The following is a 23,615-nucleotide window of genomic DNA, read 5'->3' as shown; positions in this document are numbered from 1 at the left end:
TGTAATGATGTGATGATCCCTCACTCATAGTTTTAAACATATTTTTTTGCCTAAACACCATCATGATATTAATGTTCCTAGCTCAAACAGTATTGTGTCCCAAAAAGGATATTTGAAATCAACAAAAAAAAAAAACATATGAATATTAAGTAGAGTAATGTTTCCCTTGCGGTCTGAATTTTTGAATGAATTTTATTGTCAAAATTTGAAGAAGAAATTGATTTTTTTAAAACAAGAAGAAATTGGGTCAGTTATAAACCATGAGGTTAGAGTAGGATATCAGTTACAAACCTTAACTGATGATAGGCAAATAAAGTAGGATATAAGTTACAAAGATAACTCTTTTATTAGATATTTATGACTTCATAATCATGATAATGTTTTGATCACAATAATTAAATTTAGGTGATTTACATCATAAAACGATCTTATTTTTCATGTTTTTTATGTCTTCAATTTATTAATTAATTCCCTTAACGTTGGAAAATGTGAAGAATTTCAAAAAAGAAAATGTGAAGAATTTTTTCAATATGCGAAGTGATTAATATTTAAGGAAAGAAACCGAATCCCCGAATGGTTGTGACTCGTGTGATGCACGCACGGGGAATCTTCATTTTTGTTTATTGCGGATATTTTTTTAAATTTGTGTTTTTTTATTATGTTTATCAAAAGATATTTTATGGATTAAAAGAAAAAAAATTAATACATTAGATATAAGAAAACAAAAACTTGTAAGTTTTTTTCGTGATGAATGTATTTGATTTTATTTTGTGGTTTTTGTCACTATTGATCTAAATTGATTTAAATGTTCTAGTGTTTGGAAGAATATGGATCTGTGATCATTAGCACAAGGTTGAATATGAAAGATTGCACCTTCTTTGTTCCAAATTGCGGGTGTTATGGTGGCACATGACGTAGAAATAAAGAGCAATGAAGGGTATATTATAAACCTTGTACAAGTTAATCTCTCAAACAGAATTAGTTGGAGCATAATAACAAAACCAAAAAAAAAGAGAATTTACATCGGTTTCGAAAATAACCCATACATTGGTTATTTTCTACCAACCGTTGTGAAAATAACTTTTTACATCGGTTATATGACGCGCCCGACATCGGTTGTATACCCGATGTGAAAAGGTGGGGACATACCACATCACCTTTGCTTAAATCGGTTGATAACCGATGTGAAAAGTACTTTTCGCCCGATGTGAAAAGTACTTTTTGTAGTAGTGTGATCAACTAGCAGACTAACATGTAATAGCTTTCCTAACCAATTACGTAACTGTGAAGACTAACTATATTACGTCCTCTAACACACTCCAAGCCACCATGATAACCTCGGAAAGCATATTCACTGCCATAATTTTCATAGTAGCCATATCCACTGTCAATGCAGTCATGACCAAGCTCAGAGCCATGGCCATGCTTAAGAGTATTTACTGATGTTGTTGTCATCATAGTTCCTATATACATCCTTCCTGCTGCCGTAGCCAACACCATGGTCAAACCCATGAGCATAGCCACTATCATAGGCTCATAGCCATCCCCATAGACCTTTTCTTACCCACCTTCATAGTTTTTTTTCAGGCAGTTTCTGTTCCATCTTCTTAATGTCTTATGTTTGAGTCCTGTGTATAAATAAAAGTAAAACTCTAGAGCGCTAGCTCTACTAGGATGTGAATGTTCCCTGCTTAGATCTAACTGAACGTGATAATCATTTTAAGTACTTCAATTTTGAACACTTTTTGAGATGTAATATGAATATGATCACCTTGGTGTAGAAGTTTACCATTATATCATCTTTTACATCATTGCAGAATCCAAATTAGAACCCTGCAACAGCAACCACACTTTTTAACAATCTCTGTCCCCTGTAAGAGACAACATTCTGTGTTATGTCTGTTTCATGACTTTCATCTGTCCCTTGCCTTTCTCCATTTTGGAACTTCCTTCATCCGAATAGGCAAAAGAAACACATTATAAATAAATGCAAAATTTACTATGACATGCTAAAACTCAAAGCTTCCCAACAACTAACAAAGCCAAAGCCATAACAAAGTGAAAAACAAAAACAAAAACGAAATATATGTTCTTGAATGAATCATTACCAGGACTGTGGAAAGAACTGATAGAACTACCATTGAAGTTCTGACCCAGTTGCTTAAGAGCTTCAGCTTGCTGATTTAGGATCAAAGTGCACAATTGCAGCTCAAATAATTTCAAATAGAAATTCTTAAAATAAAATCAGACCACAAATATTTAAACTTTCATATTTGAAAACCCAAATGTTGGCAAATTTACAATAAAATAGACTAAGATTGGATGACTTAAAGCATGTTATTCTCAAGTTATGAAACATGAAAACAAGAGCTGTTTTAGTACAGGACTTTAGACCATTCTATAGGAAATGGAACATGAGCACTCAGTATCCTGTGAGGAAAATGAAATGCTCAAGCAAGAGTTGGGGTGCTAGTCCTAAATGTAAGTATCTATAGTGTGAACAAGCAAGAGATATGCTCTATATGGAAACAGAAGTCTAATGAAAACATGAGCAATGGGATAACGAAGACATGCCTTACTAGTAATGCTTCTGAACAAGTGGAGAGTTCTTACCCAAAGGTAGCACAAGTCTAATGAAAATCAGAAAGAGGTTACAAACATGAAATGTTCTTTACTAGTAAAGATAGAGACAATGTGCTTCAGAACAAAAGTCCAATGAAAATGAAAACAAACACAAGAGCACACCTAACTAGAAAATATTAGTCAATGTGATTCTGAATGGAAGTTTTTAAGAAAATGAGAACAAGAGGTTACACACAACGTGCTTCCCCAGCAAAGATAAAGTCAAAATATTTCTGAACAAGTCACAGTTCTTCCCCAAAGGAAATGCAAGTTTGATGAATTAGAAACAATATAATTTGGTATGAGGACGAAGTTACAAAGTAAACTAGGAAACTCATAAAGCCCCACTTATTTGGCTGCTCCTTCAAACAAAATTTGGTTGATGACCCGAGATTTCACATTAAATTTAGTTGGATGAAACCCAATATAGATAAAATTATCTCTAGCAGACCTACTAACACTACAATATTTTTAGTAATAGTAGGTAGATGAAAAAAATCCTTGAGGGAAAATTTAGTATTAGAAATAAGAGGAGAAGAAAATGAAGTAAAGCCTATAGAAAGAATTGGCAGACCTTGTCCACTGCACACATAAACTTGCTCCTGACCAGGCATAGTAATAGACTCCATGAGGTGCTGAGGATCATTGGTAACATGATGACTAGCCCCTGAGTCAGCTTACCAGCTGTGTGTAGTTTAGGGAGCAGCAACTGTATTGGAAACAAAGGCCATAGGAGCAGGAGAAGACTGTGGAAGCTGAAGATGCTGTTGTGACAATTTCTGAGGACTTGCTGACATAAAAATAAATCTAGAAGGTTTCTGCCATACACTCATAAAAGCACTGATGTTGGACAAGTTGTTGTTGCTGTTGTGAAGGTACTATGACATAGTGAGGTGTCAGAGACTAAGGTCTAAGAAGGCATACCATAATTACTCTGATCAACAAATTGTTGAGTAGACTGATCGGAAGATGACTGCTGTGAAATAAAATTATGATTGAACCTATTATAACAGCGAAAAGCATGTCCAATCTTATAGCACACTTGAGATTCTCGGCCAAAACGTCCACCACGACCACAAGAGGAATTACCACCAAAAAACCAGAAAAATCAAGATACTGGTGTTGATATTGAGAAGATGACGGTCCGGATTGAGACATTATTCTGTAATAGATTTTCCTGGGGAGGTGCATTCTGCGATGACCGATGAAACAAATTGCTGAACAAGATTGGCAGTGACATTATCACCAAGATCCATTAGCTTGCCTATTACGTTCAATGCAAGTTTCATGTGCCAACATTAAACCTTCAAATTCTTTTAACAGATTAAGTTGACTAGAGATTCATACTCCCTTGGTAAGCTACAAAGCATAACTTTAAGATGTTCTTGAAAGGAAAAAAATCCGATGCTTGCCGTCAAATCAACATTCACTTGAATACAAAGACGATATTCTGAGATAGTTCGACGATATTCTGAGCATGAGAATAATTGTGTAATTTGTCCAAAAGCTGCCATGAGTGAATGCGACTAATGTCCTTAGTCAAAACAAAGGAAGACAAAGATTGTAACTAGGAAAGCCAGAGAAGATCCTGCAACTCCCAGACTAAGCAGAGTGGATTGACATGACCAGAATCACGATCAGAGGCAATTAGAAAAACGTGGACTCGTGGAGGAATCTGAGAATTCAGAAGGAAAGTATGGAGGCGATGTCCTTTGATAATCGCTTTGATCGGTTTCTTCCATAACAAAATGTTCTTATCATTAAGTTTTCCAGAAATTGTCGGAGGAGAAAAGGTAACTGAAGCAGCAGAATAATATAAAGGAGTCGCTGGCGCCGGAGAAGACTGTGGAAGCACCGAGAATTGAATTTCGACTGTAGGCAGTGATCATGAATGCAATGGAGTAGCATGAACCGGTGGTCCTATGGCCAAAATTGGAGGACGACCTACAAATGACGAATAAGGACTGTCACACAATGGCGGAGTAGTCACCAGAGGAGGTACACTGCCGAACAGTGGCAGAGAAGTCACTGATTGTGTTGGATTGGAAGCTGTGGATATGCATCAAGAAGCTCTTGATACCATGATAGAAAAATAATGTAGATAGAAAAGTAGAGAAAACTAAAACTGAAATGTATCATTCATTTCTTGATTGGAAAATACAAAAAGAGGTTACATTTATGAATGATTACCTTCAGCTGGAGGCTACTAGAGACTAGAATAACTTACTATTGAGCTCAGCATAACTGAATAGCATGTGCTAGCTCATTATAACAGAAAGCTAAAAGCCTACTCTCTTAACAGCATATGCCAATTGAGCATAACAGAAAATATAAATGAAGACTAAACACAAATAAAAGCAACAACTAATCAACTAATTAGACATCTAACAATATATAAAAAATAAAATTTAAATTCAAAATATAATTGAAAAAGACTGGATTTCATCATGAAAATTCAAAATAACAAAGTGTAGCTGGAAAGCACCTCACTTGGCTTCACTCTTCAGCAGACCTCTAGCATTCATTTCACGAAGAAGATTTTGTGCCTTATCATTGTCGTTTTTTCTATAGAGAGCCCGCATAATTGTATCATAAGTTACAACATCAGAAACACAGCCATTGTCTTCCATTTTTGATTGCAAGGCCAATGCTTCATCAGACAAACCCTCTATACAAAGCCCATTGATCATTATATTATATGTTACAACATCTAGTGGATAGCCTTTAGTCAAAAGGTTCTGAAAAACCTCTTGTGCATCCTTTAGTCTTCCACTTTTGCATAGTCCATCAATAAGTACATTGTATATGTACATATCTGGTTGAATGCCCTTGTCTTTAACTTTCTCAAACAATGCAATGGCCTCGTCCACATGATGACTCTTGCATAGGGCATGTAATAAAGAATTGTAAGTGATTATATCAGCTTGCTGACCTGTACGATGCATTTTACCAACAAGCTCCCAAGCACAAGATATTCTCCCTATTTTGCACAGACCATCAATAAGGGAACTGTAAGTTACTGTATCAGGAATCAGATTTTTGGAATGCATTTCTTCAAAGAGATTTAGAGCTCCATGCACCATTCTACGCTTACAGTATCCGTTAATCATGATATTGTAGCTCCAAACATCAGGAGCGACTCCCATTCGGGTCATGGAGTTGAATACATCTTTAGCCTTGTTCACTTTTTTAACTAGGAAATACCCTTCAATTAAAGAATCATAAGTGAAAACATCAGGCTCTACACCTTCTTTCATCATAACAGCAAATATACTTTTAGCTTCTTTCACCTTCCCTTCCTTACAGAAGGCGTCAACCAGTATGTTAAAGGTATAAACATTCGGGTCGACGTTATTCAATCCCATATCATTTAACAAACCAACCGCTTCTTTCAATTGACCCACAGTGCTAAAGCCATACATTAGAGCATTGTAAGTGTAAACATCAGGAGAAATTCTCCTGAGCACCATTTCAGAATATAAATCGCAGGCATCACTTACAAGTTTACCTTTGCAGAGGCCATCGATGACGGCGTTGTACATGACCACATCAGCAGACTGAACCAATCTCCCTTCAATCTGTCTCAGCATCTTCAGGGCAGCTCTTGTTTCACCCATTTTACACAACCCATTGACCAATGTTCCATAACTAACATTGTTCAACTGAACTCCCTGTGCTACCAGCTGATCATGCAAATGCAGTGCTTTCTGAACCTCATTGTTAATACAAAGACCTTTAATAAGTGTAGTGAAGGTGATGGTATCAGGGTGATAACCCATCTTGAGAATCTTTCCAAAGACAGAGAATGCAAAATTCATTTGCCTTATATGGCAGTAACAGTTGATCAAGATGTTGAAAGTGAAGATGTCTGGCATGATTCTGCTGAATTCCATTTGACGATAAAGGGATATAGCTGTGGAGTAATGCTTCATCTTCACAAGGGTAGTTAAATTTTTGTTGAATTTGGAGATGCATGGGGTAGGATACATTTCTAACAAGCGGTTGAATGAAGACACAACATCATCAGAGTGAGAGTGAAGGGATGAAAAGGAAAGATGAAAAGTGGGATTAGGAAGAAACATCCTTAACCTTGAGACTGACATGGTAGAACTGAATTGAGAAAAATCACGACTCTGTCTCTGATTGCAAACCTTACCAGAATTAAGGTTTCGGTGTAGTATTGGTGTTGCGGCGTTTTGTAAAAATTAAGGTTTCTGGACCTATATTGATGTTATATATTAGTGTGAATTGATTGTGTAAAAAATGGGTTGTAAAAATTAAGGTTTCTGGTCCTATTTTTTTTGACATAACTAGTATCCTCCAAATATATCATACATACTTACACAGTAAAAAATTAGAAGCATATGTTTGATTTAGAATAGAGATAGAGAATACATATCACAACCGGTAGATAGTTGAGTTTCTTAAGCATCTAGTCCAAAGTTTGATTCCACGACAGTGCATATGAAAAAACATTTGTTGGGAGAGGTCTACCTCTTAATGTAATCTCAAAGCCTCGACTGATTAATCTCATGGATGTCGGCTGTGGGGATACCTCGGAAAACCGAAAAATACTAGAGATAGAGAAGAGAGAAACAAATAGGAGAGAAAATGAAGAGAGAGGAATATGTGAGAAACAAAATAGTATTTGAGGTTGTTTAGTATTTATAAAGATTGAGAGAAAAAGTTACTATTTTCATTAAAAATATTTTTTTCAACTTTTTATTAAAAAAAACTAATAATGGCAGTCAAACACAATTTCTAGGTGTTTAGGAGTAGGGGTGGCAATATGGGTTGACGGGCCGGGCTTGGGCCAACCCGTCACTAACCCACCAAAATACGGGTTGGGTTGGGCTCACCCACTTTTGGCATTTTGGTTCAAAGTCTCAACCCAACCCATATTTTGGCGGAACGACGGGTTGGCGGCCCACTTAAAAAAGTAGTGAAATAAAAAAAAAGATGTGCAATGAAGAATTTTGAGAAATCTTTCACTTTTCATATACATGAAAAAATTAAAATTATACTTGTTCTTTATATTTAAAAGTTATGAGTTCAACTAGAAAGTCTCACTAATAGCAATACAAAAAAAAAATTATCATGCGTTATTATTAGAAGTTGTAACTGTAACCTTAGTAGCAACTATCAAGTCTAAGTGTCAATAACCTTCACCAAATCATTGGTAAATGTTATTTTTCTTTGCCACACACTCACTTAATATTACTTAACATCACAAGATGTGTTTTACAATCATCAACAAGAGTTTACTTCAGGCAATAATAGTCAACCAACAATTATAAACGATAATGTTGAGCAGTCATGAAAGTTTTAGATAAAACATAGCCTACAAACAAGAGTCACTGTTTATATAGGTGAATCCATGAAAAGTCATCATTAACTAGATTTCAAAATAGTTTTTTTTTTAGTTTAAGTATGAAGTAATATATGCGCCTTAAAATAATCTACTTAAAGAATAAAAATAAAATAAAAAATAAATTTTGAATTTTTTTTAAATAAAAAAAATGCAAAATGGGTTGACGGGCTGACCCAACCCAACCCGTCATTAACCCGCCAAAATACGGATTGGGTTGGGCTGACCCACTTTTAAATTTGGGTTCAAAATTCCAACCCAATCCGCCAAAAAAGGTGGGTAAAACGGGCTGACCCAGCGTGCCAAACCCATTTTGCCACCCCTTTAGGACCACCATAAATAGGGCAAAAAAATATATTGGTGAACATCCAAAGGGGCAGAGCACTTGAGAGAGATATGAAGACAAGAAAAATAAATGATAAATGTAATATATTATGTGATGTGACAGTAAAAAATAGATAAAGAGATAAAAAAAGTGTCGAAAAATATCATTACAATTTAATAATCTCTATCCGAACTCCATGCGACTCTGTTTACAAAACCACTTCTAATAATAAAAATGTAGAGGTGGAATTGTCAACAAAACTTAATTCAACTACAGTATCCCAATGATTTGTTTACAAGTGTTTTTTTTGAAAGTGATTTGTTTATTTGTTTACAAGTTACAACCACTAATCCTATTTTTTTTTGATTAAGATCCGCTGACTTTTCATAGGATTCCATAGGTCATCCATCCCACAACACACACAGTTTACCCCCTTCAGATTCCATTTTCAATCTGAGAACATGAGATTCTGTGAGAGCAGTATGGGCACTTTGGTAGTTTCCAAAATCTTGTACATATACAATTCACCAATTCTTGAACCTTTCCATGCCCATGGTTTAAAGATACTTTTATTTTTGTTTTATAGTAATAAAAAATAAATTTATGATGAGATCAAAGCATAGAATGTTAGTACCAACAACATATAATTGATTCTAGTGATACTTGCTTGATTCTCCATATATAAATTTTTGAATTCGAATATTGTAAATAGAAAAAAAAACACTACTTAAAAAGTTAACTAATGAATATTTTCGACTCGAACATAATTATCTATAATGTAATGACACCGGTAGAGCTGTCAATATGGGCCAGCCCGGCCCATATGGGTCAGCCCGTATGGGTTGGGTTGAAAACGGGTTGGGTTGTGTCAACCCGGGATCTTAACGAGCCAGGAAAATATGAATCCAACCCGGCTCGCTACGAACTTGCGGGTTGGCGGGCTGGCTCGCGGGTTGAGTGAAATAAATATAAAAATAGAGAAATTGGATTAGAAATTGTTTAAAATGTTATAAAAAAAATAATTTCAAAAAAATACTTACGGAAATTGGTATGAACACATAAGAAAGAGGTTTATCAACGCAATTATTTTTATCTCACATTTGAAATATAGAAAAACAATTTAGTTTACCGGATTTAAGAACACAACTATTTTACTGTCACATTTAAAATGAGATAACTAATATAATAATAATAAATAAAACACAAAAATTCGACTCAAATTTAAAGAAATGAAAATTTCTATTTTTCTATCTAAAAATAATTCATAAAACTAACCTAGAATTAAAGACAAATAAAATAATTTTTTTAATAAAAAATAACTCTAACCCGACGAGTTGGCTCGCTTGACCCGCGGGTTGGCCCGTTTAACCCACGGGTTAAACGAGCCGGGTTGCACTAACCCAAGTTCTTTTCGAGCTGAAATTTAACCAACCCAACCCGACTCATTTAGCCAACCCGTCGAGCTGACCCGCGGGTTGGAACCCATATTGACAGCTCTAGACATCGGTAAGAAAAAAAACATAGAAAGTGTACAACTTTTGAGGGTGGAAAGGACAAAGAGTGGTTATTTGGAAACACCGTCGTTCCATTTATAGCAACTGAAACTTCAAAGTTCAAACTTTAACTTCTGACTTTATTTCCTTTTATAGCAATCTCCAACAGTTCCATTTGCACTTTGTTCTTTCTTTTTAGATACTCATTGAGTTCAGCTGCTCCTGTTTGTGGACCCAGTGTCGTCACATTCGAGGATTTTAAGGTCGGTCATGGATTCCTTGTACCTATGTAGACATTTCTAGGGTTCATACATATATGCTGACAATCCCAATTTTCATTGTACAATTTCAATTTGTCACAATTATTTACAGCAATTGCACCCTCTTCACTCTTTGCAGTGCACCATCTCAATTTCTCTCTGCACTTGCTTTGAAACTCTGGTCCCCAACATTCAGGTTTGGGAGCTAAATTTGTTGACTTTTTATCTCAAAATTCTTGTTTGAAATGTCTTCTTTACTCTTTAACTTGTTCAATTGTACCCTTTTGAAGATTGGGATTATCCTTGGGGATTTGATGCATAGATTTGGGGGAGGTGGGGGGAACTGCATGGTTTTTATGTTATTTTTAGTGGATTCTGATGCTCACTAGTTTCAAAGTCAGGACTTGAAGTGTGGTGGTGGTTTTTTCAGTGGAGAAGGTAGCTTTGTAAAGGGGTTAGAATTTAGAAATATGGATGTCAGATTAATATTTAACATGTAGAGGACTTGAAATCAGCTAAAAGGAAGTGCTTGGTGTAATTACCAAATTCTAAATATTAGTGTCAGAATTCAATCTTGGTTTTCCTGGAAATCTTCCCCTGATTAACTAGAGCAGCACCTTTGCAGCATGTGTTTTTGCTTGAGGAGTTGAGGAATTTTTCTTTTAGTGATTTTTATTCAATATCCTGCCTTGAGCTTTTGAGCATGTGCTTGCACAGTGCTAACCTTACAAGATCAACAGAAACTTTCAAGAATTTTGTTTTTTGTGACTATATAGGTTTGATAATTCTTGAATTTGGAAATTTAATTTTTGTGGTTATGCTCATGTTAATTTGCTTCATAATGAAGGTAGCTGATTTGAGTATGCAAACTTACAGGCTTCAAGATAAAGAGGGAAGCAATGTCTTGTGCAGAGTTTTACAGAGGGACTCTAACATTAGTTAAATCTTGATCACTTCTAATCTCCAACCTAAGAATGGAATACCCATTTTCTCCTAAGGGAGGAGAACTTGGGTATTGGCAGTCTCCTAGCGCACAGTTCGGGGGATCAATATCATCAGACAATGGAATCAGCAATTCAATATCAGATGATATGCCTAACAGCTTCTCTGAGCTTTTGAACTTTGATTCTTATGCTGGTTGGTTCACTGGTCCATCCGTGACTGATCAGATTTTCGCTAATGAGCTTCCATCATTTGCCTCAGTATCATATCCATTGTCCGATGGATTCAATTTAGCTGAACAGAACAGTGGGCAATTCTTTACAACAGGAGTTTGTGGAAATAGTAGCAATCTTGAGAGCTCCTCCACTCATGGGGAGAGGGTTGTGTGTCAGCAAATGGATACCCTACTTGGTTTCTTAGATGAGACAAATGATGCAAATACCTTAAATTCTAAGCAAAAAATAAATGACACTTTGCAACAATTTAGTACGTTTGAGGAGGGAAATTACACAATCTCCAGGCCACCTGGTCCTTCACTCGATGAGAGAATGCTAAGGGCTTTGTCATTCTTTAAGGAATCCGCTGGTGGGGGCATATTGGCTCAAGTCTGGGTACCCTTAGAGCATGGTGGTCAGGTCATCTTAAGCACGAGTGAGCAACCTTATTTACTAGATCAAATGCTCGCAGGTTATCGTGAAGTGTCAAGGACATTTAAATTTCCTGCAGAAGGAAAACCAGGTGGTTTCTCAGGACTTCCTGGTCGTGTATTTGTCTCCAAAGTTCCTGAGTGGACTTCCAATGTTGGTTATTATAGTAAGAATGAGTACTTGAGGGTTGAACATGCAAGGAATTACAAGGTTCGTGGAACAATCGCTTTCCCTATATTTGACACGCACTCTGAACTGCCATGCTGTGCTGTACTGGAACTTGTCACTACAAAGGAAATGTCTGATTTTGACAGAGAATTGGAAGTTGTTTGTCATGCACTTCAGGTAGGTTTCTCTTTTGCTGTTCCCATCATATCTTCCTTTCTGCACTTTTGCATGTCTTGCTGCTTCTCACATTGAGTGCCCTTCTCCATACAGTTTGGAATTTTCCTTACCCTCAATTTGGTGTTCTTCTATTACAAATGTATGTGGAAGCATGTTGACTTGGTTTGGGAAAAACTGAAGGAATTGGCAGATTTTCCGACAACCTAGTCCAAATATTTTTAGAAATTTGTTTGGCAGATATATTTTGCACCATTTGAGTCATTTTATTATTCTCATATTCGGGACTTGGATACCGCAATATATAGCTTTCATGGAGATTTTTTTAGTTTGGTTGACAAAGTATCTTATATGGTCATTAGTAATTAGTCAATATTTGTTATGTTGTTCACACACCATGGCTGAGGAACACAGGCAGAGGAATTTCTATGGAAGTGTATATGCAATCATGTTTCTTGGGTCCCATTAGGGATTCTTTGCAAAATTGGAAAACAAAAATAATTGATATTGTGTTTTCAAATCTATTATATGCTTAATGCATCCTATATTGATGAGGGGACATACTTGAGAAGTTGAGTTTTTTCAAAGTGCATCTTGAGTTTATTTCACTGAGTTGCTCTTTAACTTTTGCGAAGATCTTTCAAAGATCATGCATCTTGGTCAGCTGATTTATGGATGCACTCTTCAATTTCTTAGATAAAGCAATCCTTTTTTTCATGTTTTATTATTTTTACATTATATTACAAATGAAGGCTGTAATGATAATATTGTACTTTTCATGACTTTCTGCAGCTTGTAAATTTAAGGACTACTATGCCTCTTCGAATTTTTCCCGAGGTATTTGCTTAAACCTGATTTTTATTTTTTCTATTGGTTTTCTCCCACTATAACAAAAGGCAAAGGAATAAAAACAAATCTAAACTATCTTACAATATTATTTCTGCTTCTGCAGTGTTATTCAAACAATAAAAGAGCTGCTTTAGCAGAGATAGTTGATGTGTTAAAATCTGTGTGTCATGCACATAGATTGCCACTGGCATTGACTTGGATCCCCTGTTGTTACACTGAGGGCCCAAAAGGTGAAGCTATGAGGATACAAATTAAAGAGGGTCATTCAAGTTCTGGTGAAAAAGTCCTACTATGCATTGAAGAATCAGCTTGCTATGTAACTGATAGATTGATGGAAGGATTTGTTAGAGCATGCATTGAACATCCTCTTGAGGAAGGGAAAGGCATAGCTGGGAAAGCTCTTCAATCAAACCACCCTTTCTTCTATCCTGATGTGAAGGAATATGATATTAGTGAATATCCACTTGTCCATCATGCACGCAAGTGTAATTTGAGTGCTGCAGTTGCAATTAGGCTAAGGAGTACTCATACTAATGATGATGATTACATATTGGAATTCTTTCTGCCTGTCAATATGAGAGGGAGTTCAGAACAGCAACTTTTATTAGACAACCTCTCAGGTACTATGCAGAGAATTTGTAGGAGTTTGAGGACAGTTTCAGATGTTGAATCATCAAGAATTGAAAGCACACACATGGGGTTTGAAAATAAAAATCTCCCCAGTTTTTCCCCTTTGTCTAGGGAAAATTCTCAGATACCATTAATAAATGCTAACCAGGATTCTGTTCAGAAGTCATTGAAGGCATCTAGACTGAGAAACAAGGGAAGTAAGCCTCCATATAACCAGGTATGCATCTGCTATCCTTTAACCCTGATGAATGAATTTATTACCTCACAGAAATTGTGATAGCATTTTTATAATGTTTGAGTTAGTACAATAACTTTCCTGTTGAAATGAATGACAAGTGTGCCTGATAATCATTTACAAAATTCATTATCAATATATTTATGGTAATTTTTTACTTAACCAATAAGATTTTGCTAATTTCACAATAATAGTTGATATTTCTGCACTCTAAACTGCATAATCCTGACTCCTCTTGTAATTCCTTCTCTTCTATTTTTGTCATGACCTATGAGTGTAATGCTGTGACAGTCATTTCTTTTCTGTTCAAAAGAAAATGCGCTATGGATGTGCCAATATAATTTTTCTGCTGAAATGGATGATTACCTCGTATGTCTACACTTCAATAATTGGCTGTTAAAAATTCATTATTACAATCATGATAGTGGAATTTAGTGTGAAATTGGTGCTCTATCTGAGGAAGCCTTTGTTACAAGTCATGGAGAATATGGAGTAGAACAGGGGAACTAAAAGGGGAAAAACCTGATATAATTTACGCATCTAATTTGCAAGTTACCGGTGATGTAACAGTTTTTAGGGTTAACTGAGATTAAGATTTTCGTCCTGCAGGTAAGTAATGGATCAAGAAGGCAGGTTGAGAAAAATCGAGGTACAGCAGAGAAGAATGTTAGCTTGAGTGTTCTCCAACAACACTTTTCTGGGAGTCTGAAGGATGCTGCAAAGAGCATTGGTGGTTAGACTCCAACATTATATGTGCTAATTCCTGTATATATATTACCTGGCTTATTTATTTTGGATTATGATGAACGATGTTAGTTTTTATCTGATCTGCACTTGTTTGAGTTATAATGATGGATTTTAACCATCATTTCAGATGTATACCTTTATGTTGTCTATGTATGAAGTAATTTAAAATACTCTGAAATTATAAAAGTAGAAATTTAAAACCCTTATATATTATAATTTTTCTTCTTTGTTTGGATAAGTATTTGCAAAATTCGTTCTCGTTTCTTGCTACTACCAGCCACAACTTAAAATCAAAGTCACTCTCTGTGTTTTTGTGTGTGTGACCAACCTCACTATCTCTACCTTCATTATGGCTACCCTAAACCAGCACAACCTTCTCTGCAGCATCATCTGAATGCTGTTGCTAGTAGGCAACCAGCACAATCACCATCACCTCGCTAGCTCGCTAACTATTAGGTGCACTTAACCCTTCCCTGGACAGCATTGGCACTTTGGACAAACATTGTTTTTCACATGATCTGCAAGAATTAGACCAAATAGTGCTCTTATTTAGGAAACTTGAAAGTGAAGCCACAACCATTGGTAGTGAGATCTATTGTATTCAGAAGATTTTGAAAATTTCACCTAAAGTGATAGAATTCCAAATTCCCCCTTTTGAATAAAAAAGTTGCTTGTGAATTTTCAAAATTCCTGTTTCTATCATTCAAACAGGTTATTAAGCTCTTGCAAAGATTACATTCCTCCTTAAAAACACTTATCCAAGCACACACATTTGTTCTGAAAGCAGTTATGGATTTATTTTTTCTTCTATAGTTAGTACTTAGCTCAAGTGGTAAGAGCTAGGGGCATATAGGTTGGGGTGGGGGAGGTCCAAGGATCAAACCCTGGAGGGTGCAATTTATCTTTCCGATGTACCAAAAAAAAAGTATGGAACAATGGACACAAAGTAAGTATTTTATATGGAATTGTTTAAACAGCACTTAATTGTCAAATTTATATTGAAAGATACAATAGATGTTTACAAAGTAAGATTTGCAGTATGCTAGCAGCTTCAAAGCTAAGTGTAGAGTCATAACATCCTTGTTAGTAACAATTTATATTTGATAACATCTTCTACAACAGTTCTATCTTAAACAAAGAATGCCCTTTCATTGTCCAAAGAAGATGTTCAATATTTCTCAAATGTTAATCCTTGTTAATTGAAACAAGTTTGTTCTTAACAGATGTTTCTTCTTTGAGCAGTTTGCCCAACAACTCTGAAGAGGATATGCAGACATCATGGAATTTCAAGATGGCCATCCCGCAAGATTAATAAAGTTAATAGTTCATTGAAGAAAATACAAACTGTGCTTGACTCTGTCCAGGGAGTGGAAGGTAGCTTGAAGTTTGATCCCTCCGTAGGGGCATTCGTGGCAGGAGGGTCAACCATCCAAGGAATTGATACACATAAAAGCCTTTTGTTCCCTGAGAAAAGTACTATAAGAGACCCCAGGCCTATCACACAAGATGCAGTCTCAGTACCAGCTGTACCATGTGGTGAAAGTGAGAAATCGGCGATTAAGTTGGAGGGAAAATTAAAGAAAACCAATGCTTCTTTGGTTGATTGTTGTGAAGATTCAAAATCAATGGCAATGGATGATCGGTCGAGCCACAGCTCCAGCCTGTGGACCAAGGCACAGGGTAGTTCTGAACAAGCTTCTTTGGGTTCTGATCTTGCAAAAAGAGATAAATGGGTTCTGAACAATGATGGTTTGAGAGTAGAAAATTTGAAATGTAATACTGTTGGCCAGAGTTCAGGCTCCTTTACTGATGATGAGATGGGCATTGATGTGGATAATGATGAGGTTGTTGAACTTAACCACCCTACTTGTTCAAGCTTGACAGGCTCATCTAATGGCTCTAGTCCAATGATCCATGGTAGTTCATCAAGTTCTCAGAGCTTTGAAAACCAGTCCAAAGGAAAATCAACAACTGTTGATAGGGGGTCAAAAATTATTGTCAAAGCTACCTATAGAAAAGACATCATTCGGTTCAAGTTTGATCCATCCGCAGGTTGTTTCAAGCTATATGAAGAAGTTGCAGCGAGATTCAAATTACAAAATGGGACCTTCCAGCTCAAATATCTAGATGATGAAGAGGAATGGGTGATGTTGGTGAGTGACTCTGATCTGCAAGAGTGTGTAGACATATTGGATGACATTGGAACTCGCAGTGTGAGGTTTCTTGTTCGTGATTTGCCTTGTGTTTCTGAAGCAGTTTCTACAGAGGCAGCTCATAGCGAATTGTGATCCTCTCATGTCACATGACAGTGCCATGTGAAATGTGTGTCTATCTATCTTTTTAGAAATATTCAGAAGGTTTCACCTATTTAATAGGTACGAGGAGAGATAGACACAATTTCATCATGTTTGTCGTGTGAAGTATCCACATGAGAGGATTCTTATATGATATGATATGATGGATGGCTTCAGTGCAACAATTCAAGTATTGCTGCTTTGACAAGATTATGTTAGTTTTTCACAATCTTATGAGTATTCTGCATCTGGAGGAGTTTGAGTTTTAGCCTAGGCCACTATTGCTAGTTGCAAAGCTTACCTAAATATTTTCAGCTTCCAATGTTGTTTCTGAGTGGCTTTTTAGAAGAGAAGACACGGGTCATATGGCAGCACTTGCAAGTTAAATATATAGTTATGTTTCTGTAAATGTTAAACACAGCAGCGGCATAGTAATTTATAGTAGTAGTGAGGACTGAGGTGAATAGAACCTCACTTTGTTGTACAGATTTCCCTTGAGATATTTATTTATTTATTTTAATCCTAAGGAAGTAGTATGAAGTTATATTGACCGAATAATCAAGTACTAATAACTAGTATAAAAATGTTAGTCCATTTACACATAAATTTTGTTGGTTTACTGAAATGTCTTATTATTTGTCTTTAAATAAGTATAACTTCAAAAATATAGAACTATAACTTTCAAAAAAAAATATAGAACTATAGCAAATAACAAAGTAGACTTAGATCTTAATTTTTAAATATGTGATCTATTTATGCAAAACTCAGTCAATCTTAACATATTACCATCCCCAACTTAGTCGCCAACACGTGTTGGCTCAAGGTAAATACGAAATACTTTTCTTGGGTGTTTAATTCTCACTGCAAATGTGAGAATTGTGTAGAATCTGTAAGTACTTTTGAAAGCAATATATGATTTTGGATCCGTAATAATGATCAAACCCATACAAATTTCTTTAAAAAAAAAACTTAAGTTAGTCTCACCAAGACTTCAACCTTCATGACTGGAAGATCATTGACTCCAGACCTCCTGAACTATAACGAATAACACAGTAGGCTTGATTTTAAATATGTGATGTTTATTTTTATTTTTTTTGCTACTTATGTGATGTTTATTTATGCAAAACTAAGCTAATCTTAGCATATTTCCTAGTCTGACCAAGACTTCAACCTTCATGACTTGAAGAGCATTGACTGACCTCCATAAAGTTGTTTAGATTACAGTCTATACATTAATTAAATCCCAAAATTAAACATGAGGAAATCATGTAGTAAAATATCAACCTTCAATTCCCATAAACAGACATATCAGAGGTCAACATTAGTCTAGTTTATTTTTAATTCTTAAATAAAAATATTTCATTTAGTTGTTGTGAGAAAGAGAAGAGAAGATAGAGAAGAAGGTGTCTTGGTTGTCTTATTGGGTCCACTTTTCGAGAGTGAAATAAATATTTCATCTTCCTCACTTTCCTTCATTCTTTGTTCTCGCTCGCTCACAAAGAGCGCAGAGAGATAAAATCCCATCACAATTCCAATCCATGGCATCAAATTCTCAACAATCAGGTTCGTTCTCTCTTCCCCTCAATCAATCAATCAATCAATTTCACCATCGTATGCTTTGATTTCACAATTTTCACCCCCAATTTCTCCGTTAGGGTTTTCATCATCCGTCTCCGATCGTCTTCAAAATCATTCCTGAATCTTAAATTTTCAATTTTTTGCTTGTTTGTATAGACAATTCGAAATGGGTATAGTCTGAACAATCGAGTTTAGTTTCTGTGGAATTGTAATTTGATTGGTTTTCAATTTTTCATGTGCTTGTTGGTTATGAAGGGATTTTTCTTGTTGCAGCGAGTAATCCGCCACCGAAACCTTGGCAGCAAGGAGGTTCATCATCTGGGCCGACCGCGCCTTTTAAACCGCCCTCAGCTGGTAGCACAAGTGATGTAGTTGAGGCTTCTGGGACTGCGAGACCCGGTGAAATTGTTTCAAGTTCTGATAGGAGTGCAGCTGTTAACAGGAATACTCTTGCGAGGCCGGTTCCGACGAGGCCGTGGGAGCAGAACACCACCTACGGTGGAGCCGGAGGTGATTATATATACATATATAGTTGAAACTTGAAAGTTTGTGTCATGTGGTATAGTACTAGTTTACCTGTTTCGATGAATCTTTTTTAATTTTTGTTGTAATCTGCAGGGTACGGTTCTACGATGAATTATAATTCTGGATATGGGTCTGGATTGTATGGATCTTCTTACGGTGGAGGGTTAGGTGGGGGACTAGGTGGGGGGCTAGGAGGAGGGATGTATGGTGGGGGAATGTATGGTAGCAGTATGTACAACAGGGGAGGATATGGTGGGGGACTTTACGGGTCATCTGGTGGGATGTATGGAGGTGGAATGTATGGAGGTGGCTTAGGCGGTCCGATGGGTGGTTATGGCGGTGGCATGGGTGTTGGTCCTTATGGAGGTGATCAAGATCCCAATAATCCGTACGGTGGTCCTCCGTCCCCGCCAGGATTCTGGATTTCTGTCATGCGTGTGGTGAGCTATATGACATCTTTATGAATTTAGCTTTTCTTCCATAGGGATGATTGATCAGCATGTACAATGGACGTTGTTTTCTTGCATTTTGGTTTTCTAGATTGTTAAGTTACTTGTAATTCTCTACCACTGATAACTTATATTATGTTTGATGGTTTGTTAGTTCTAGGTCAAATTATCCTTTTTTTTATTAGACTGTATTTTGTCTTTTCATGTGATTGAGCTAAAAGAATCTGAATCTCATGTTTCAATCATGGTGAAAATGGATCTTATTTAGGTACATTTTTGTGTACTCTGTTTAGTGTTTACACCAGTCCTGTCGATTTCCGCCATTGCTTCTCTCATTTTTCTTCCTTTTAGATTCTTTTCACTTAGTTTCTGATTTTGTTGCTCAAAACATTGCTTTACATATGTTTAACTTGTTTCCCTCTAATTGTCCAGATGCAAGGCGTGGTTAACTTTTTTGGTCGGATATCAATACTCATTGACCAGAACACACAGGCTTTCCATATGTTCATGTCTGCTCTTCTCCAGGTTTGTGTTCGTCGTTCTCAATCCATTTTATGAAATTTTTTATTTGCTAATTTTATACCCACCCTGCTCCTACTTAGGGCTGTTTTGAGATTCAAAGTGAAGTAGAAAATAAAATCACATTTGCTTTGTTCATACGTTCTGAGTTGCTATGAAGTTTTTGCGTTGGGGAGGATTTCTTATACAAATATTGGTTTTGGAAGGATATATTTAACAAATCAGTCTTGTGTTGGGAAGTTATCTCAAATATGTTATGTGAAATTGTTCTCCTCAGGATATCATCAGGAAATATAATTTTTTTGGTGTCAAATTATGGATAAGGGTTTTGAAGTGATGTACTGTCTTTGAGTACAACATCTTAGGGTTAGTTGGGTCATGTGTGATGAATGATAGTAAACCAAATGGAAGTAGCCAAACAATCTAATTTAAGCACACACTTATTCATGGATCTGTTATTTCATATGAGTGCTTTCAGTCTATCTTGACTGATATTTATTTTAATGATAGTACAACATCTTAGGGTTAGTTGGGTCATGTGTGATGAATGATAGTAAACCAAATGGAAGTAGCCAAACAATCTAATTTAAGCACACACTTATTCATGGATCTGTTATTTCATATGAGTGCTTTCAGTCTATCTTGACTGATATTTATTTTAATATACCAGAAGCACAGTGCATGTTGTCAAATCTGGGAACCCACTCTGTAACTACTTGCATTATATCATGTGTTGTGAATATAGCTTAACTTTAAATTATTACTTGGTCTCTGTACAGCTTTTTGATCGATCCGGTTTATTGTATGGAGAGCTTGCTAGATTTGTGTTGCGGCTGCTTGGGATTAAAACCAAGCCGAATAAAGTTAACCCACAAGGTCCAAATGGACATATGCTAGGTCCAAATGGACATCCACTACCTGGACCACACAACTCTTCTGCAAATGTAAACGCTATTGAGGGAGCCAAGCCTGCTTCTGGTGGTTGGGACAACGTCTGGGGAAATGATGCCAATCAGTGATAGTGGTAAACTTAGTTTGATTAAAGAGATCGTCCATATACATTCAGAAAAAGAAATAGCAGCATTCCAATTGTATATTCATGGATTCTAAGTTCAGTGTGCTGTTTTTCTTTACTTGGATTAGTTCTTGGTTCTACTGGAAGCGGGATCTTCTGCCACCGTCCCGAAAATATACCTTGCAAGCGTTTGCTTTGGATCCGGAGGATGCTGCTATGTGCTAAGTACATGTATTATTTTGTATCTCGAGAGTGAATGTAATCTTGCATACCTGCTGAAAATTTTCAGGACCATGAATTTCGTTTCTTTTCATGTACTCTTTAGGCGTTTAACATTCATCAAAATTGCCTTTACATGTGGATTTGCCAAACATATCGTTATGATTATATTATTTATTTATTAAGTATGAGCTATATTTTATTTCCATCTTTGGTGCTAGGAAAATTGAGTCCTTAATTCTGCGGGTTTCTTTCTGATACACATCTTACTGACAATTGGCTAGTAAAAAACAGTGTGGAAAAATGTATATGCAGCAAAAAAAGAGTTGTGTTTTTCAGTGAAGAGGTTTTATTTATTTATTGAAAATCATCTTAATTTTTTTATAATTCAATAAGTTTGTTTAAAGAAAATGAAACGAAAATGACGTCAGTGCTTTCGAATTAGTTTATTTTAAAGAAATAATTACATTTTTAAATATTTTTCTTTTCATGAAAAGTTATTAAAAATACTTTGCACACATAATCCATGTTACTACAAATTTGGATTTTCAAGTTTCCCAAATGCCATAAAATATACGAAGAATCTCCCCACGTCTTAGGAAAACATAGAATTGTTTTTTTTTTAATAATAGTGAATGATCGCGGATCTTGCTGATAAGAAAATAAATTCATGGAAGACTCATCTAGTCTCAGCAACTTTCTCATGATATGAAGCGGAACAAATCCTGAAAATACCTCTCCCCATTCATGCAAAGCAAGACAAGTTGATGTTGGCCTTCTCAAAGCATGGGAACTATTCCGTGAAATCGGGACACCACCTCCTCCAAAATGCTCGTCTGAAATCAGTCCCAACTTGTTATGGACAAAACTTTGGACTGTTGGGATCCAACCTCGATGCAAGGAGTTCCTTTAGAGAGATGCACAAAATTCCTTACAAGTGAAGCATAACCTACAACGTCGGAGAATATAGGTGGATCAGACTTGCCCGATGTGTGGGGAAGCCCCATAAACTGTCAGCCATGCGTTACTCACCTGCTCCGAGGTAAGAAGAATATGGTTCCTTTCACCCTTAGGCCTCCACATTAATGAGGAAGACGTCCCAACCTTTAAGGAGTCGCTGGATTTTATGTTGAAGAATCTACTTGAAGTAGGCCTACCTTGGCTTTTCTCCCTCACATGGGCAATTTGGAAGAGTAGGAATTTGTGGTTGTTTGATACCAAGAGAACACCCCCTGATCAAGTGGTTCTCCAAGCCTCGCTTATGCAACTTCCAAGCCCAAGTCCAGAGCCCTCGACGACCCGAGCTTAGACCCTCCATCCTCCCACTAGAACGCCCCAAAGAGAGACATTATCAAGGCTAACATTGATGCCTCCATTAGAGAATCACGGGGAACAGGTTTGGGTGCCATCTTCACGGACCACAAAGGGTATTATCTGGCTGCCGACTCCAAACTTCTACCCCTGTTCACGAATGCAATTGCTGAGGCACTAGGCCTGCGCTGGTGCCTCCTTATAGTCAGGGACCTTGGCTTCTAGGACCTTATAGTCGAAACAGAGTGCCTGCAGCTATATCAAGCCTGGACCAGACGAGTTCCCTTTAACAACTACCTTGCTACACTTGTGCAAGACTACAAACTTTTTTCTTCTTATTTTGGGAAATGTAACTTAACCAATAACAGTAAATGATTTTGTTGATTTTACTGCCTGCATGACTTTTGACTACCAAGATCATGTTTCGGTAGAATCTGATCCTCTTGGTGCAGCTCGGCTGATCCAATATGATGCTATATTTTGTACTAGCAATGGGACTTCTACTTTCTACCTCTTGATTTATAAAATTTTGCACATTCAAAAAAATATTCACTATATGATGCCATTATTTTACAATAAAAGGAAATTCACAAATTTAAATTATAATTTAAGGATATTTTTAAAACAAAATTTTGAAGGCGTGTAAATAATATATATATATATATATATATATATATTTTGTGTCTGCATTTAGATAATTTTTTGTAGACCCAGGTTTTCACCGCTCACATCAGGGACTAATTACCAAATCGTGATACTCGCATTAACCGGTAAACAACTAACCACAAAATGTGCTTCATTTTCAGGATGAGGAAAACAACCATCACGACACACCTCTTGCTATTACCAACATATAATAACCTTTTTGTTCATTATAGGCTAAAAAGCACTTTTGGCCCCTGATGTTTCAAGTTTGTGCAAATTCTGCCCCTACTCTATTTTTGTCGATGTTTCTACCCCTCATGTTTTCAAACAGTGCACCGTCTACCCCTCCGTTAGTCAGACGTTAAAAAACTAACGGAAAGAGCTGATTTGGCTTTCTTTTAAATATTTTTTGGACCTACCACGTGGAAATTACAAGTGAAATTGGAAAAAAATGGCATGAGAGATTCAAACTCAAGACCTGTAAGTAGCAAAACATGCGTTTAACCAGTTCAGTTACATACATAATTGATATATACATCAAGCAAATTTAATTTATATCATTTCCTTATCATCATCAACTTCTTATACTCCTCTTCATCT

The 23,615-nt window shown here is 36.3% G+C and overlaps 3 protein-coding genes across 10 annotated transcripts; 2 read left to right on the top strand and 1 right to left on the bottom strand.

The window, feature by feature from the left end:
• Positions 1 to 5,108: 5,108 nt before the first annotated feature.
• LOC130742594 (pentatricopeptide repeat-containing protein At1g62590-like) lies at positions 5,109 to 6,725 on the bottom strand. The gene has a single exon (XM_057594691.1). The coding sequence runs from the start codon at positions 6,723 to 6,725 to the stop codon at positions 5,109 to 5,111; it is 1,617 nt and encodes a 538-aa protein (XP_057450674.1).
• A 3,164-nt stretch (positions 6,726 to 9,889) lies between these two features.
• Positions 9,890 to 17,298, top strand: LOC130747360 (protein NLP8-like). 5 transcript variants are annotated; one of them, XM_057600270.1, is made up of 7 exons: positions 9,890 to 10,071; positions 10,208 to 10,264; positions 10,945 to 12,002; positions 12,792 to 12,836; positions 12,952 to 13,695; positions 14,323 to 14,446; positions 15,703 to 17,298. In XM_057600270.1, the coding sequence occupies exons 3-7, from the start codon at positions 11,043 to 11,045 to the stop codon at positions 16,746 to 16,748; spliced, it is 2,919 nt and encodes a 972-aa protein (XP_057456253.1). In that variant the 5' UTR covers positions 9,890 to 10,071; positions 10,208 to 10,264; positions 10,945 to 11,042; the 3' UTR covers positions 16,749 to 17,298. The 5 variants fall into 5 exon arrangements, with proteins under 5 accessions (XP_057456253.1, XP_057456255.1, XP_057456256.1 ...); XM_057600272.1 differs by having other exon boundaries at positions 9,906 to 10,071; positions 10,916 to 12,002; XM_057600273.1 differs by having other exon boundaries at positions 9,906 to 10,071; positions 10,181 to 10,264.
• An 818-nt stretch (positions 17,299 to 18,116) lies between these two features.
• On the top strand, positions 18,117 to 21,267 carry LOC130748021 (peroxisomal membrane protein 13-like). Of its 4 annotated transcripts, none has more exons than XM_057601107.1 (6): positions 18,117 to 18,317; positions 18,606 to 18,842; positions 18,951 to 19,297; positions 19,739 to 19,831; positions 20,605 to 20,849; positions 20,969 to 21,267. In XM_057601107.1, the coding sequence occupies exons 1-5, from the start codon at positions 18,293 to 18,295 to the stop codon at positions 20,842 to 20,844; spliced, it is 942 nt and encodes a 313-aa protein (XP_057457090.1). In that variant the 5' UTR covers positions 18,117 to 18,292; the 3' UTR covers positions 20,845 to 20,849; positions 20,969 to 21,267. The 4 variants fall into 4 exon arrangements, with proteins under 4 accessions (XP_057457090.1, XP_057457088.1, XP_057457087.1 ...); XM_057601104.1 differs by having other exon boundaries at positions 18,184 to 18,317; positions 18,588 to 18,842; XM_057601105.1 differs by having other exon boundaries at positions 20,605 to 21,267.
• Positions 21,268 to 23,615: the final 2,348 nt, after the last annotated feature.

Source organism: Lotus japonicus, chromosome 3 (assembly GCF_012489685.1).
Source record: "Lotus japonicus ecotype B-129 chromosome 3, LjGifu_v1.2".
Taxonomy (NCBI): Eukaryota; Viridiplantae; Streptophyta; class Magnoliopsida; order Fabales; family Fabaceae; genus Lotus; species Lotus japonicus.
The sequence above is the reverse complement of the archived record's forward strand: the minus strand, read 5'-3'. Positions and strand labels throughout refer to the sequence as shown.